Source organism: Xyrauchen texanus, chromosome 16 (assembly GCF_025860055.1).
Source record: "Xyrauchen texanus isolate HMW12.3.18 chromosome 16, RBS_HiC_50CHRs, whole genome shotgun sequence".
NCBI classification, from domain to species: domain Eukaryota; kingdom Metazoa; phylum Chordata; class Actinopteri; order Cypriniformes; family Catostomidae; genus Xyrauchen; species Xyrauchen texanus.
In genome coordinates, this window is record NC_068291.1 from 25703474 (window position 1) to 25718875 (window position 15402).

The 15402-nt window shown below is 37.2% G+C and overlaps 1 protein-coding gene across 4 annotated transcripts in view; it reads right to left on the reverse strand.

Annotated features, from left to right (window-relative positions):
• The window catches only part of LOC127656809 (ribosomal protein S6 kinase alpha-1-like), a 104383-nt gene that overhangs the window by 9461 nt on the left and 79520 nt on the right, over positions 1-15402 (reverse strand). For 3 of the 4 annotated variants that reach the window (XM_052145282.1, XM_052145281.1, XM_052145280.1), the window contains 11 exons: positions 10920-11036; positions 7894-7975; positions 6462-6542; positions 5297-5376; positions 5111-5217; positions 3411-3448; positions 2990-3132; positions 2814-2884; positions 1591-1679; positions 1264-1328; positions 1072-1174 (listed from right to left, as the gene is read on the reverse strand). In XM_052145282.1, coding sequence (XP_052001242.1) covers positions 1072-1174; positions 1264-1328; positions 1591-1679; positions 2814-2884; positions 2990-3132; positions 3411-3448; positions 5111-5217; positions 5297-5376; positions 6462-6542; positions 7894-7975; positions 10920-11036 — 976 coding nt within the window. Of the gene's footprint in view, positions 1-1071; positions 1175-1263; positions 1329-1590; positions 1680-2813; positions 2885-2989; positions 3133-3410; positions 3449-5110; positions 5218-5296; positions 5377-6461; positions 6543-7893; positions 7976-10919; positions 11037-15003; positions 15338-15402 lie in introns of those variants that run through there. The other variant, XM_052145279.1, reaches the window with a different exon arrangement.

Here is a 15402-nt window from a genome sequence, read left to right on the forward strand (position 1 = left end):
CACCCAAAAAGTGAACTATTTTAGATTGTATATACTGTATATTCACTCTCATGTCGTTCCAAAACTGTAAGCTGTTATTTTTACTAAGGAAAAGTAAAATATTTTTTTAAAAGGGGCCATGAAGTGCTATTTTTTTGTAACTTAATTATCTTCCCCGTGGGTCAATGATAAATTATTTTGAAATAATCACGTTATTCTCTACTTTTGACGTCACCGTGAAGAGGCATGCGCTCAACATGTGCGCACATTGGATGAGCTGGTAAGAACACCGGGTAAGGTGTTTACATAGCACGCAAAACCGGTATAATGGGCAAAAATCTACCCGTGTCGATCAAGTTATTCATAAGTTGGCCTTTATCAAAGGAACGTTGTTTATTGCGTTTACATGATTGCATGCTTTGTCGGCTTCTTAAGCATAATTGGTGTAAGAACATGCATGTAAACGCACGCGCTCACTGAGATCACATTTTTCCCCATTCTGTTGGTTGATGTGAACATTAACTGAAGCTCCTGACACGATTGGCTGATTAGGTAACCGTATGAAAAGTTGGTGTACAGGTGTTCCTAATAAAGAGCTCAGTGAGTTTATATTTCAAGTCTTCTGAAGTCACGATAGCCTATGATAGCTTAGTGTGAGGAACAATATTGAAGTCATTATTCATGCATGATCTTTCTCTCAAGTCAGATGCAGGCTAAAGAACCACTGCAACTGAGTCATTGAGTTAAACTTCCGAAATGGATCAGTCTGGTTCGTGGTCTCTTTGTATAGAAAACAGCAAAACATTATTAAATATGATCCTTTCGTTTTCAATGTAAAATAGCAAACTGGTTTGGAATGACATGAGGTCGAGACAATAATAATGAGAGAATTTTCCATTTTGGGTGTGCAAAATTACAACATTAATTAACAGTTCTTACCATGCTCCAAAAAGACAATTTACTACAAAACATATTGTTTCAAAGCATCATAGGCTTCATATTCACAGAAAGCAACAGAAATGTCAGAATCTTCAGGAGTCAGGGCTCCAAGCATTTCTGGAGCACATCTGAGTATGGATCTAGATCTCAAACCTTTAGGGGTGCGAGAGGTGAACTCTGAGTCGAAATAAAAGGTGTCGTCAGGTCTGGCCACAGCTGGCTTGAAAGGAGGGTTTAGTTCTCGCCTGAAGAGTTTCTGAAAATTATTGGAAATATAAAAGTAGAATTATTACAATAGAAGCATTACAGTAGAACTCCAAAGTAGAACTGCAGGTATGTTCTCACATTCCAGTCAATCGTCACGAAGAATGAGTGCCTTTTGATTTCTTCAGCTCCATCTGACCCAGATCCTAGTACAGTAACAGAGTTAGTGTTAGTATGTGTGAAACTAGAAAAATATTTCTTTCTGTAAAACAATAGCATATTTAAATGAAATGATTGTCTCAGCAAACTATTTTGAACAAATTGCAAATACATCAAACTGATTACGACAGTTTATTTGAGAAGGAAGCCCTTCACAAAATAAATATGCTCTTTTGTGAGAGATTATATTACATTACAAAGGATATATAATACAAACTGAGTGTGCATATGTTCATGTGTATGTGTCACCTAGTCTGTTGGTGGGGTTCCTCTTGAACAGAGCTCTTAGTAAGCTCTGAGCTTCAGTGCTCAAAAACTGAGGCATCCCCAACCTCGCCCTGCAGAGAAAACCCAACACGATCAGGCTTCAAACACACAATAATGTTCATAACATATAGGCAAAGTCACCATTAATATGCAATGCAGAGCCATTACAATTTCAGGAATAGTTCCCCAAAATATAAATTCTGTCAGTGTTTGCGCACCTTTATGTGACTGCAAACCTGAATATTTTTGTTTTTGTGGAAGACAGGAGAATATTTTAAGAATCTTTACACAGTTATTTTCCATACAATGATAGTTCATAGTTTGTGAAGCTATAGGACAACATAAAAGATGTTTATATGACGACTTTGGAGTACCATAGGCACAATACTTGATTTGAGAGCTGAAGCGGAGGGGAAGACTTTTTAGTGATTATCAATTTAAATTTCAGTCTGTTCCTCACACAAAACAATCACATGGCTTCAGAAGACCTATAATATAGCGTACAGGTCATACGGACATCATATAATGGATTTTGTATGGTGTTTATTGTCCTTTTCAGAGTTTGACAGTTGTGGTCACTACAAACTGTCAATAGTCCATTTCACACTTACATTTTCCAGAAAATCTACTGCAATTTTCAGGTTACAGGTCATATGTGAACATGACCCTTTTGAAAATACTGGTAAACTTTGCACTGGCAATTTCCCTTAATGAGAAGGTGTGTCACTAAAGCCTATAAATGTCCATTTTAGTGGTATGTGTGAACAGCACATGTGGTACATTTACCAGTAAAGGAAACCTAATGATGTTCCTGTAATATACCTGGTTGAATGTGTATGTATGGAAAAGAGCATAAAAAAAAGAGTGTAAAGATTTATAAAAAAATAAAAATAAATCATCTTTGGTGTTCAATGGAAAAAAAAAAGAATTTGAATTTTTAGGTAAACTATTACTCTTATGCCTTTCAAAATATGTCCCTATTTAGCAAACCGGCCAAATGAATTGCTGCACTGAGGACTATTTGCCAAAACACAGATCAAGTCCAGTCCTACTACAAAACACATTTATTCTAAATATTTATTTTAACACCACATTTCAAGGTATTTTTAAATGCAAAAAGACTTAATCTGTATACTTCCCAATTGGGCATTTGGAGAGTTAATACAAATAAAATAAAAAGCTCAAAACTAAAACAGATAACTCACTTCAGGATGAGATTCATTGTTTCCTTTCTGTCCTTTCCCTGGAATGGTAGTGATCCCGTAAGCATCTCAAACTGCACAAAAGGCAAGCAGAAAACACTCATTAAAACCAAATATGTAAGACAAATCAAGTAACATTGTAACTGCAATGCTTTGTCAATACAAGAATCTGGACGTACCATCAGTACCCCAAACGACCACCAGTCAGCGCCGTGCGTATGTCCCTGCCTGTTGACCACCTCTGGAGCCATGTACTCCACCGTCCCACAGAAGGAGTAAGCCTTCTTTTCATTGTCGACAGCCTCCTTACACAGTCCAAAATCTGAGAGGTAAAACAAAACCTAATTAAATGTAAATAACACATTGTGGCTGAATCAGTGCGCTTCTGTATGCCACAGAGAGGCGAAACGGAGACAGATGGAGGGACACATTTTAGTCATGCAGTGGGATACAGCAGTATTTAACTGAGGAATAACGCACTCTGTACACTACACATGGTCACATAAGCTAAGAGCCAAAAAGTGTGTGTGTGTGTGTGTGTGTGTGTGTGTGTGTGTGTGTGTGTGTGTGTGTGTGTGTGTATAACAACGTGTATTGTACCTGTGAGCTTGATATGTCCCTCTTCATCCAGGAGGATACTAGAATAAGGAGAGAATTAGGGTGAATGGCTGTACCAGATATCACAAAAACATTTTTATGAGCAAAAACAATGCAGCCACATATAACCTGAAGCTGTTCTAACTTGTCATCATCTAAACCAGGGGTCCCCAAACTACGGCCCGCCCCCACATTTGGACCGGCCCTCTGAACAATGCCATGCAGAGAAATATTTTTACAATTTAATTTTAAATATGTTTTAATCATATCATATTTGTGTTTGATAATACATATTGGTTTTCAAAATAAAATTTCCCTTAGTTCTAATTATTAAAGTAGCCAAATTATTTGTTAGATTCACCCGGATTAACGTTCCATCGTGATCGAGCGGGTGCACGCGATCCAGCAAGAAAATTTAAAGTGACAACAAAATGGCCAAACGGTTGGGAAAGAGAATAGTTGATTCAGAATGCAGGGTATTTAACCAAAAGTGGACAAGTGATTATTTTTTTGTTCAATGCAAAGAAATGGCTGTTTGCCTCATCTGTCAAGAAACAGTCTCCGTGTTCAAAGAATACAATCTGCGCCGACACTATGAAACCCGCCACAGAGACAAGTATGCGAGTTTACAAGGCCAAATGAGAGCAGACAAAGTGTCGAAGCTAAAAAGTGGACTATCTGCTCAGCAAAATACGTTTGTACGGCAAACCCAGTTGAACCAGTCATCCATTCGAGCTAGCTTTCAGGTAGCTAAACTGATTGCAACCTGCGGTAGGCCATTCAGTGATGTGAGTTCGTAAAGAAATGTATTAATGCTGTTGCGGAGGAGTTGTGCCCCGATAAGAAAGACGTCTTAAATGCGGTGAGTCTGTCCGCAAGTACAATCACCAGACGAATTGAAGAAATGGGGTATAATATGCCCAGCTGAAGGAAAAAGTGAAAGAATTAGATTTTTTTGCATTAGCGCTGGATGAAAGTAATGACGTGCAGGACACGGCACAGCTGCTCATTTTTCTTCGCGGAGTTAGCTCAAACTTTGAAGTGTCCGAGGAGCTGGCAGCCCTAAAAAGTCTCAAAGGTACTACGACAGGGGAGGATATTTTTGGTAAAGTGTGCCAAACGATAGAAGAGTTGGATCTAGACTGGTCTAAGCTGGCCAGCATCACGACTGACAGAGCTCATAGTATGGTTGGCGCGTCAAGGGGACATAGTTCACACTGATTAGCCTAATACACATGAGTAAGTAAATAATTTGATTTCAATAGCAATGAATATGAAAAAATGTCATTACGATAGTAATAATGCTCTTTTAATAGGCTATATATCACTTGATATGTATGGTGCATAAATAATAAATTAATCTAGCATTAGGAGGCATAATACTGTAAATCCATTTAAAATCATAATAAAATCTCCACAATAAATCACTCCGGCCCATGACATTTTCTGTTAGACTACGGCCCTCCATTATAGAAAGGAAAAATGATGTGGCCCTCATAGAAAAAAGTTTGGGGACCCCTGATCTAAACATAATCTCATTAAAACACAATTTAAACTGAGGGCTTGTCCAGTCAAACCAGTTCAGAATTGTGGTCAGGAGACTTGCTGACAGCTATAGTAAGTGTTTTTGTAACTTGCAGTCCAAATTGAGAGTATGTATAGTATCTCTGTGTGTGAGTGTGAAGAGTGTGCATATAAACTACTTCTCAGGTTTGAGGTCTCTGTAGATGATGCCGAGACCGTGCAGGTGATCTAGACCCAGTGCCAGCTCAGCCAGATAAAACTTTACATCCTCCTCTGTGAACATCACCTGAACAGCAAGGAGTGAGAGAGAGTGAATACAAATGCAATAAAGCTGATGATATTGTGCCCTTATGAATATTCTCTACCTCTTTTGACAGTCTGGTGAAGAGATCGCCCCCTCTGAGGAAGTCCAGAATAAGATAGAGTTTACCCTCTGTCTGAAAAGCTGAAGACACACACAGACACTGAAATTGTGCATGTAATCAACATATCAACACTGACCTCAAATAATTTATTGAAAAGTTTCAATTGAAACTCCTTTAAGTAGGAAAATTGCATGATCATATAAATATTTTTTGTTTATATTTAATTAATCATTAGTCTCACTTTACAGTGTCCATGTTACATAATACACATTTATCTAATGAATGCGTTTGTATAATATACAATTTTATATTAATTATAAATAATATTATACATTAAATATAATTAATATAATAATTAAAAGCAATGAATAATTACAGGATGTTTGACAACATAAGATTTTATTTTTTTTATTTTATTTTTATCCCAATTTGGAATGCCCAATTCCCACTGCTTACTAGGTCCTTGTGGTGGCATGGTTACTCACCTCAATCCGGGTGGCAGAGGACAAGTCTCAGTTGCCTCTGCTTCTGAGACCATCAATCCGCACATCTTATCATGTGGCACACTGTGCATCACACCACTGAGACTCTCAGCATGTCGAGGCTCATGCAACTCTCTGCGATCCACGCACAACTTTCTACACAGCCCACTGAGAGCAAGAACCGCTAATCGTGACCACGAGGAGGTTACCCCAGGTAACTCTACCCTCCCTAGCAACTGGGCCAATCTGATTGCTTAGGAGACCTGGCTGGAGTCACTCAACACACCCTGGATTCGAACTCACGACTCCAGGGGTGGTAGTCAGCGTCAGTACTCGCTGAGCTACCCAGGCCATCATAAATACATAGACTCATAATTACATTAGATCAATAAGAGCATTAAAATAATTCAGAACATAATAGTAATATTTAATGCCATTACTCAGAGTAAGTACTAAGGTAATGATAAAGTAATATGGATTCTGTACTGTAAAAAGCCATTTATTCTTTACACCAATAAGAGCATTAGAATATGTCAGGAACACAGTCATTAAATAAATACAGCTCAAAAACATGTACAGATAAGCACTTCAACAAACTGTATCAGCTCTTCATGTGACATTTAAAGAAGGGGAAATATCATTATTAGTAATGTTTCATTAAACCAGACATCACACTTGCTCACCATAATGAAGTTTAACCACAAATGGATGGTTGACATCTGCCAGGATGTCTCTCTCCATCTTAGTCCTCACGCGATCTCTCACTGTAATGAGAACAATTTTACATAAGTTTATAGGGAAACTACACAACAACACAGTAACAGGCCACAGGTAATAGACAGTGAGCTTCATAGACACTTTAGACAATTAACATGTTATTAACATTGACTACATTAAACAGTATTGTTCACAGTATTGGTTAGTTGAAAGCAGATGTTAAGCAGAATGTAAGTATCAGTGACCATTAACTTTCATTGCATCTTTTTTCCATACAATGACTGTAAATGGTAGCAGAGGCTGTCAGTCTCTAACCTTCTACCAAGCATCTCATTTTTAATTTCACAGAAGATGGTCAAATGGACTGGAATGACATGAGGGTGAGTAAATGATGATAGAATTTTCATTTTTGGGTGAACTATACCTTTAACTGCATGTACTGTAGCAACAGTGATAGAAAAACAAATTGTAAAAAATAAAATAAAATGTAAAATCACAAATGTTGCAGATAGGAAGTGATGTTTTCAGCTTCCATGAGCACAGACTGTAATATCTAAAGGGATTTTTCTTTCAAGAATATAGAAATAAGAGGATGAGAGTGAAAGAAAGAAATTAACAGAGATTTCAGTAAAAAGATACATAAACATAAAACGTTAAATTGTCTGTAAGCAAGGTGTTGTCTTTCATTGGAGTTCACAATAAACACAGGAAGTGTGTGTACCCACAGAGTTACCGTTACTGACAACAATATGAATTCAAATTTGCATTTGAGGAAATGGTCTAAAATTCACTCAAACAAATGTGTTTTATATATCAAAGATGCCTTTTTTTTTTTTTTTTATTCAAGAAAAATGCTACTGGGAGTGGTTATAGGCTAAATTTTAATCACATTATTTGTAAAAAAAAAAACATAAAAACTAATATATATATATATATATATATATATATATATATATATATATATATATATATATATATATATATATATATATATATATACACACACACATGCACACACACGCACACACACGCACACACACGCACACACATATATACATCATTTTATAAATGAAGATTCTCTGTTTTTTGTTCAACATAATTGATATATTGTACATTGCCCACCCATAATGGTCAACATTAAAAGCAATTATTTGCATGGTTAGATACATTTTTATGGTGTGCATCTTTGGTTAGGAAGTGTTTAATTTTAGATTAGGAACAAAACTAGAGTGAGAAGGATAAAAAAAAAATCCAGGAAAACAATGCAAAATGAAAGTAATTATTGTTGTTTTGATGTGTTGTTTATGTTAGAAAAGGAAGCCTGTGTGGTTTGTGGTGTGGGTGTGTGTGTGTGTGTGTGTGTATGTGTGCATGTGCATTTGTGTCTTGATGCTGTACCTTTGAGTGTGGCCTTTCTCAGGACTTTCATGGCATAAAGCTGGTTATTATCAGGAGGCGTTACCTTACGTACCAAAAACACCTGCACACAAATGGAGCACATTTCACTCTAAAATCCAGCCAAAGTGTTAGCTGAATAAGCTGAGAGCTACTCATTCATGTTTAGAAAGTACATTTGTTACATTCACTTTAAACTGAAGTGTGTAATAGGTTAATAGTAAATTACTTTCTCCTGTACCAGCCTAATATGCCGAAACAACTACAAATAAGATATTTGTAGGTTAATTCCCCACAAAAAGTGTAAACACTGTGGCATTATCAAATCATTCCTGCTTGTTTAAGCATCCTGACCAGCTTGACAAAGCAACAATGGGGAAACCCGTTCGAAAAGACAGCAATTGCATTCGGTGAGTCTAGTAGCGCACTAACACTCCTTCAGTTAAGTGTTATAACTGCCCAAAGCACTGTTACAATCACCAAAGTTATGGGAGCAATCATAACACTCTGACTTGTATTAAATTCAAAATTAAGATCTAGTCTCTCTCTATAAATCTATAAATATAACATTTACTTTAGTCACATATATTCATGACTATATATGTACACTGATCAGCCACATCATTAAAACCACCTGCCTAATATTGTGTAGGTCCCCCTCATGCCGCAAAAACAGCGCCAACCCGGATCTCAGAATAGCATTCTAAGATGCTAATCTTCTCACCACAATTGTGCAGAACGGTTTATCTGAGTTACCATAGACTGCTGCTCATTGGGTGTTTTTTGTTTTTGGCACCATTTGGATTAAATTCTAGAGACAGTTGTGTGTGAAAATCCCAGCAGATCAGCAGTTACAGGAATACTCAAACCAGCCCATCTGGCACCAACAATCATCCATGCGTTTATCTGATCAGCCAATCGTCTGGCAGCAGTGCAGTGCATAAAATCATGCAGATACGCGTTAGGTGCTTCAGTTAATGTTCACATCAAGCTTCAGAATGGGGAAAAATGTGATCTCGGTGATTTGGACTGTGGCATGATTGTTGGTGCCAGATGGGCTGGTTTGTATATTTCTGTAACCGCTGATCTCCTGGGATTTTCACACACAACAGTCTCTAGGATTTACTAGCCAAAAACAAAAAACATCCAGTGAGCAGCAGTTCTGCAGATGGAAATCCCTTGTTGATGTCAACAGAGAATGGCCAGACTGGTTGAACTGACAAAGTCTATGATAAATTGATTATTGTGAGAGGAATAGCATTTTAGCATGCTATTCTGAGATATGGGTTGGCGCTGATTTGGTGGCACAAGGGGTACCAACACAATATTAGGCAGGTGGTTTTAATGTTATGGCTGATCGGTGTAAATACAGTGCATTCAGAAAGTATTCAGATCCCTTCATTTTTTTCACATTTTGTTATGTTGCAGCATTATGCTAAAATTTATAGAATTTTTTATAAATTTGCAAATTTATATAAAAAAAAATTATTGAATATCACACTGACATAAATATTCAGACCCTTTAACTCAGTACTTAGTTGAAGCACCTTTGGAAGCGATTACAGCCTAAAGTCTTTTTAGGGATTATGCAACAACCTTTGCACACCTGGATTTGGGGATTTTCTGACATTCTTCTCTGAAGATCCTCTCAAGCTCTGTCAGGTTGGATGGGGAACATTGATGGACAGCCATTTTCAGGTCTCTCCAGAGATGTTTGATTGGGTTCAAGTCCGGGCTCTGGCTGGGCCACTCAAGGACATTCACAGAATTGTCCCAAAGAAACTCTTGCGTTGTCTTAGCTGTGTGATTAGGGTCATTGTCCTGTTGGAAGGTGAACCTTTGGCCCAGTCTGAGGTCCTGAGTACTCTGGACCAGGTTTTCACAAAGGATATTTGCTGCATTCAGCTTTCCTTCAAACCTGACCAGTCCCCTGGTCTCTGCCGCTGAAAAACACCCCCACAGCATGATGCTACCACCAACATGCTTCACTGTTGGGTTCGTATTATGCAGGTGATGAGCGGTGCCTGGTTTCCACCAAACATGATGCTTGGAACTGAGTCCAAACTTTTCAATCTGCTTTTCATCAGACAAGAGAATCTGGTTTCTCACAGTCTTAAAGAGTCCTTTTAGATGCTTTTTTGCAAATTCCAAGCAGGCTTTCATGTGCCTTGCACTGAGTAGAGGCTCCCATCAGGCCACTCTTCCTTAAAGCCCAGATAGGTGGAATGTTGCAGTGATGGCTGTTCTGCTGCAAGTTTCTCCCATCTCCACAAATGATCTCTGGAGCTCAACCAGAGTGACCATAGGGTTCTTGGTCACCTCTCTTACCAAGGCCCTTCTCCTCCGATTGCTCACTTTGGCCAGACTTCTAGCTCTAGGAAGAGTCCTGGATGTTCCAAACTTCTTCCATTTCAGAAATATGAAGGCCACTGTGCTCTTGGGAACCTTCAATGCAGACACATGTTTTTTGTAGCCCCAGATCTGTGCCTCTTTAGCATGTTAACATGTTTGTAGCCCTTTTTTGCTCATATGCATTTTCAGCTGTGAGACCTTATATAGATGGGTGTGTGCCTTTCCAAATCATGGCCAATAAATTGAATTTGCCACAGGTGTACTCCAATCAAAGTGTAGAAACATCTAAAAAATGATCCAGAGAAATGGAATGTGCTAAATTTCAAGTGTCATAGCAAAGGGTGTGAATACTTATGTTAATGTGATATTTAATTTTTTTTCTGACAAAGACATTTTTTTTTTGCTTTGTCATTATGGGGTATGGAGTGTAGATTGATGTGACAATATTAATAATTTATAGCATTTTAGCATAAGGCTGCAACATAACAAAATGTGAAAACAAAATGAAGTGGTCTGAATAATTTCTTAATGCACATATTTCAAAAGATGCCAGATAGATTTGTATCAGTCTGTGAGTTATGTAAAACAATTTATATAATAAAATGAATAAAAAACTATTTACAATGGTCCCCAGTCTCCCCTATAGAAGCATCTTCTTTTATGTTTGTGTGCGTTACCTTTCCAAAGGATCCCTGTCCCAACACTTTGAGTAGCTCAAACTGTGAGGGGTCTGCCTTCTCTGCCCCCTCCTTAACCACATGTGTGATGTTGATCTCCTTGATATCTCCATCTTCCTGCAATATATATGAGAGAGAGAGAGAGAGAGAGAGAGAGAGAGATGGAGAGAAAGAGAGAAGGATATCAACCACAGAGATGAGCTGATAGAAGAGCAGTTGGAATAAAACTTGTAGAGCAAAAACAGAGCGTAGGAGCTAGGAAATGATCTCTGATTGGTGAAGATGTAATGACACTCAATTTTGTGGAATTCCAAGTAATCTGACTATAGCGCTGCTTAGTTGAGCATAATCTCCCAATAGAGAGCCCACAAAGATGTTGCCAAATATGGCATATGATTTTACTCACCCTTCAGATAGTAAAGAGAGAGAAACACGGTGGGGAGAAAATTAATAATACTGTAAGTGAAGCAAACTTAAGGTCTGGTTTCTGAAATTTTGTGGAAAAATACAGTAGGTAGCTCCCAATTTTTACCCCTTTAAACTAACCTGCCAAACCTTGTTAAACTAACATATTAAACCATTTTACACTAAAGTATCAATCAAACCCTGTAAAGTTAAACCTGACCCAATTTAACTACTACTGGATGTACTTAAATGAATATTCTGGGTTCAATACAAGTTAATCGACAGCATTTGTGTAAAAATCAAAGTTACAGTGAGGCACTTACAATGGAAGTGAATGGGGCTAATGTTTGGAGAGTTTAAAAGGCAGAAATGTGAAGTTTAAAAAAAGAAAAAAAGCTCACATTAATTCTTCTGTTAAACTCATGGATTATTTGAGCTGTAAAGTTGTTTAAATCTTTTTTTTTTTTTTTTACAGTTGTTTTAGGGTTTATTGACTTTATTGAGTTGTAAAATTGGCTATAACTTTCCACAGAAAAGGTTAGTAAGTGATTTAATCACACTAAAATCATGTTAACATGCATATTGTTTATGTCTTGTGGCTATACTTTTGAAACTGTGTATTTTAACGATTACAGATTTGCCCCCATTCACCTCCATTTTACGGGCCTCACTGGAACCCAGATTTTTAGCTTTTATTGAAGAAAAGGAGGAATGAGTCAAAAATGTTTTTTTGATAATCAACATTATACCACAAATGCTGTCGATTGAGCTTAACTTGTATTGAACTATGAATGTGTCACATGCTTAAAGAAATAATGTACTAATGTTGGGTTCGAGTCCACCTCATTCGAGCCAGAGTCAAGTCCGAGCCTTTAAACAATTGAGTCCTAATCCAAAAGGGGCAGAGTCAAACTCAAGACTGAGTCCATAACAGGCCGAATGAATCAGTTCATGAATTAATTAAAATTAAAATTGTAACTGTAAACTCAACATCAATATTTTAAGCTTATTTTAAACTTCATAACTAAGAAAACAGTTTGTCAATATAAATAAAAAAAACATCTAATTTATACATTTAGTATCCTGCTGAACAGTCTTCAAAGTGGTTTCAGAATGAAAGCATATGCTTTATGTGTATAAAGACAAATCTGTCCTTCAACATAATTCTTACTGTGTTCTGTTTACATTTCAATTATTTGTTGCTTTTTCCCCTCCACTCATACATAGACTAAAGAATGTGAAAGCTGTGTTCTACTTAATTTTCAATTTGTCCATTTAATTTCATTTAGTTTAATTTACAATTACTCCTTATAATAATAGTCGCTAATGAGATTTCTTTCTGAATCTTTTTCTCGATCTGCCGACTGATTTGGGAAAATACAGCACAAACAAATGAGTCAACACCACTGATCTATATATATATATATATATATATATATATGGATAGCTCATAGACTTCTAAACTGCCAGCAGTAGCTTCACTGTTGTGACGTCATGAGCAATCAAGTTATATATATAGATCAGAGGTCAACACAGTAGTAATTAGCACTCGCTGAGAAGTTACGTCAAACGATTTGACTGCAAACGCTACGCTACATGCAAAAATACTGGAAAAGCCCACTGATAATATTAGGGCCATGTCGTCACGGACAAGATTTTCTAGTTAATTTGCAGGAAACCACACAATGCAGGCCAGTTCTGCATGCTGCTCATGTACCTAAATCCCTGATGCGTCCGCGTTATTAGAGAATAATAATTCTGAGTCATAAATTTAACAGAATTGTCCTTCAAAAGTGTCAGAGATGTAGGCTAAAAAAAGATGTGCATAAGTTACCCGGTGGTTTAAAATAAAAATAAAAATGTAAAATAAAACGTCATAACCAATTAAATTAATCTCGTAACATGAAGTTTAGCTTCATACACAAACTCTGTCATCGAATAATACATTTATTTTATAGTCTATAATTAAATTATAAACAAAAAATTGTCACTGCCCAAAATGTTCTAATATTTTATTGTGCATGGTTGAATGTTGTGAATAGTGGACAAATGCTGTAAAAGAATGTATTTTTAGCAGCTCATCAGTGCTTTGAAAATAGTCAATCAATAGGTGCTGTTTATCTGTTTAGAGTTGCTGTCTGCTTTAGCAATAACACTTTTTTTTCCCCCCGACTATTTAAAAGGTTAATTCATCAAGCTATTATGGACCAGTTCAAGCTGACAAGACTGTGTGGACAAGAGACTACAGAGGCCTGCATGTGTAGATACATTATGTGTGCATGTGTTTGCTTAAACACAGTGAAACAACTCTGGCTACATCGATGACTTCAGGGGCTAATACAGCTGCATTTTTCTATTTTTTCATTGAATCCAAGTCTATTAAAATTTGACTCAAGTCTGAGTCAAAACTCAAGTACCCCAACCCTACTTGTTGTGTACATTTGTGTTGTTGCACTGTACAGTAAAATACCTGTATTTAATTACATCTGTAGTTACACTGTTAATCATAACACTAATCCTACACATAACCCCACCCCAACTCTACAACAAACCTACAATCGTACCTCAACATCAGTAATGGCAAATGTGAATCTTGTGAGAATTTTGCAGAACAACGTGTAGTTACAACATAAGTACATTGTACATAGTAGTTAAAGACAACTAATATAAAGTGTGATCACTTTAGTTTATTAAAGCCCATTACACTTACAAACCAAGCCCTGTGACACTAAAACACCAAACCTCATTGCCCATTTTCCACCAGCAAAAACAGCTATACAAACCACACTAAATATGTCATACTGCCAATTGATTAACCAACAAAATCACACTCCGAAACCCTATTGGAATGGAAATATTACCATATTGGAATTTGACATCAATAACACATTGTGGCAGATCCTACAGCTTATTTTTTCAAGTGTCATTAGGTGCCTCCGGTTAGCAGCTAGTAACCTACTTCAGATCAATTAATTTGGTTCTTTGGAAAAACTGAGGCTTCAGAAGCACAAAACCACACAGTATATAAAGCATTTTTTAGGTGTCAAACTAAAGCCAGAGGAGGTCAGCGTTAAAAAAAAAAAAAGCCAGGTGTTATAGTGCTCCAGAAATACGTTACAACACCTTTCACAGTGGTTCTCCTGCACTGATGCTACACACCACATGAAACATGCACTTGATGTCAAAATGTATGTCACTAACATGAGTGTTAGACTTCTAACAGTATAAATGACATTGTAATATGTTATTTACACTGTTTTTCAGAAATGTAAAGTGTGGTTCAAATGTCCACACTAAAAGACTAATTTAAACATGTATATAAACAGAAAAGTTGTAGGATTTTAAACACGTTAAACAAATACATATTTTAATATAAAATGAAGAAAAAATATTAAAAATTCTTCACTATTTCTAGGTCAGTAATCAAATATGCAAATTTGTGAAATTATTGACCATATTAACTCCTTTTGAAGCACACAAGATGCTCTTTGGCACATTCTCAAATTATGCTGGGACAATATGAATCATCAGGATTTGTACAAACTAGTCGCAAGTGGAGTCAAGCATGAAAGCATTTTCACAAGTGGACTCCACTTGTTTACATCAACAACTGGCAACAACCTATCCTATGCCAAGTGCTCTTCAAGCAGCAATGCGATCTGCATGTGCGTGTACTGACCGTCCAAAGTGCGTGCTCATCAGTTGAAGCTGCACTGGATGGAGTATGGATGGAGTTTTTGGTGCTGTTCGTCTCCTCTCTGGACTGAGTGCCATTCGATAAAGTCTTACCGTGCTGCCGTCTGAACAGGTAGAGTGTCAACAACTGACTGACTTTAAACTTCCTCTTCTCTTTCTCTTTCTCCATCTCTTCATCCCTCCTTCTAGCCAGTGCATCCCACTGTTACCCCCATCCGCCTGCAGTCAAGGCAGGCTCGGACGACAAAACTCATCTCAGGGAGTGAGCAAGCAGTGTTTGGTGTGTGTGTGTATGGGAGTGCTCTGCCCTACTCGAAAACTAAAGTGCGGCAGGCAGGAAGAGGAAGGAAGAGACTGAGACCTGAAAACTGAACTGGTGAGA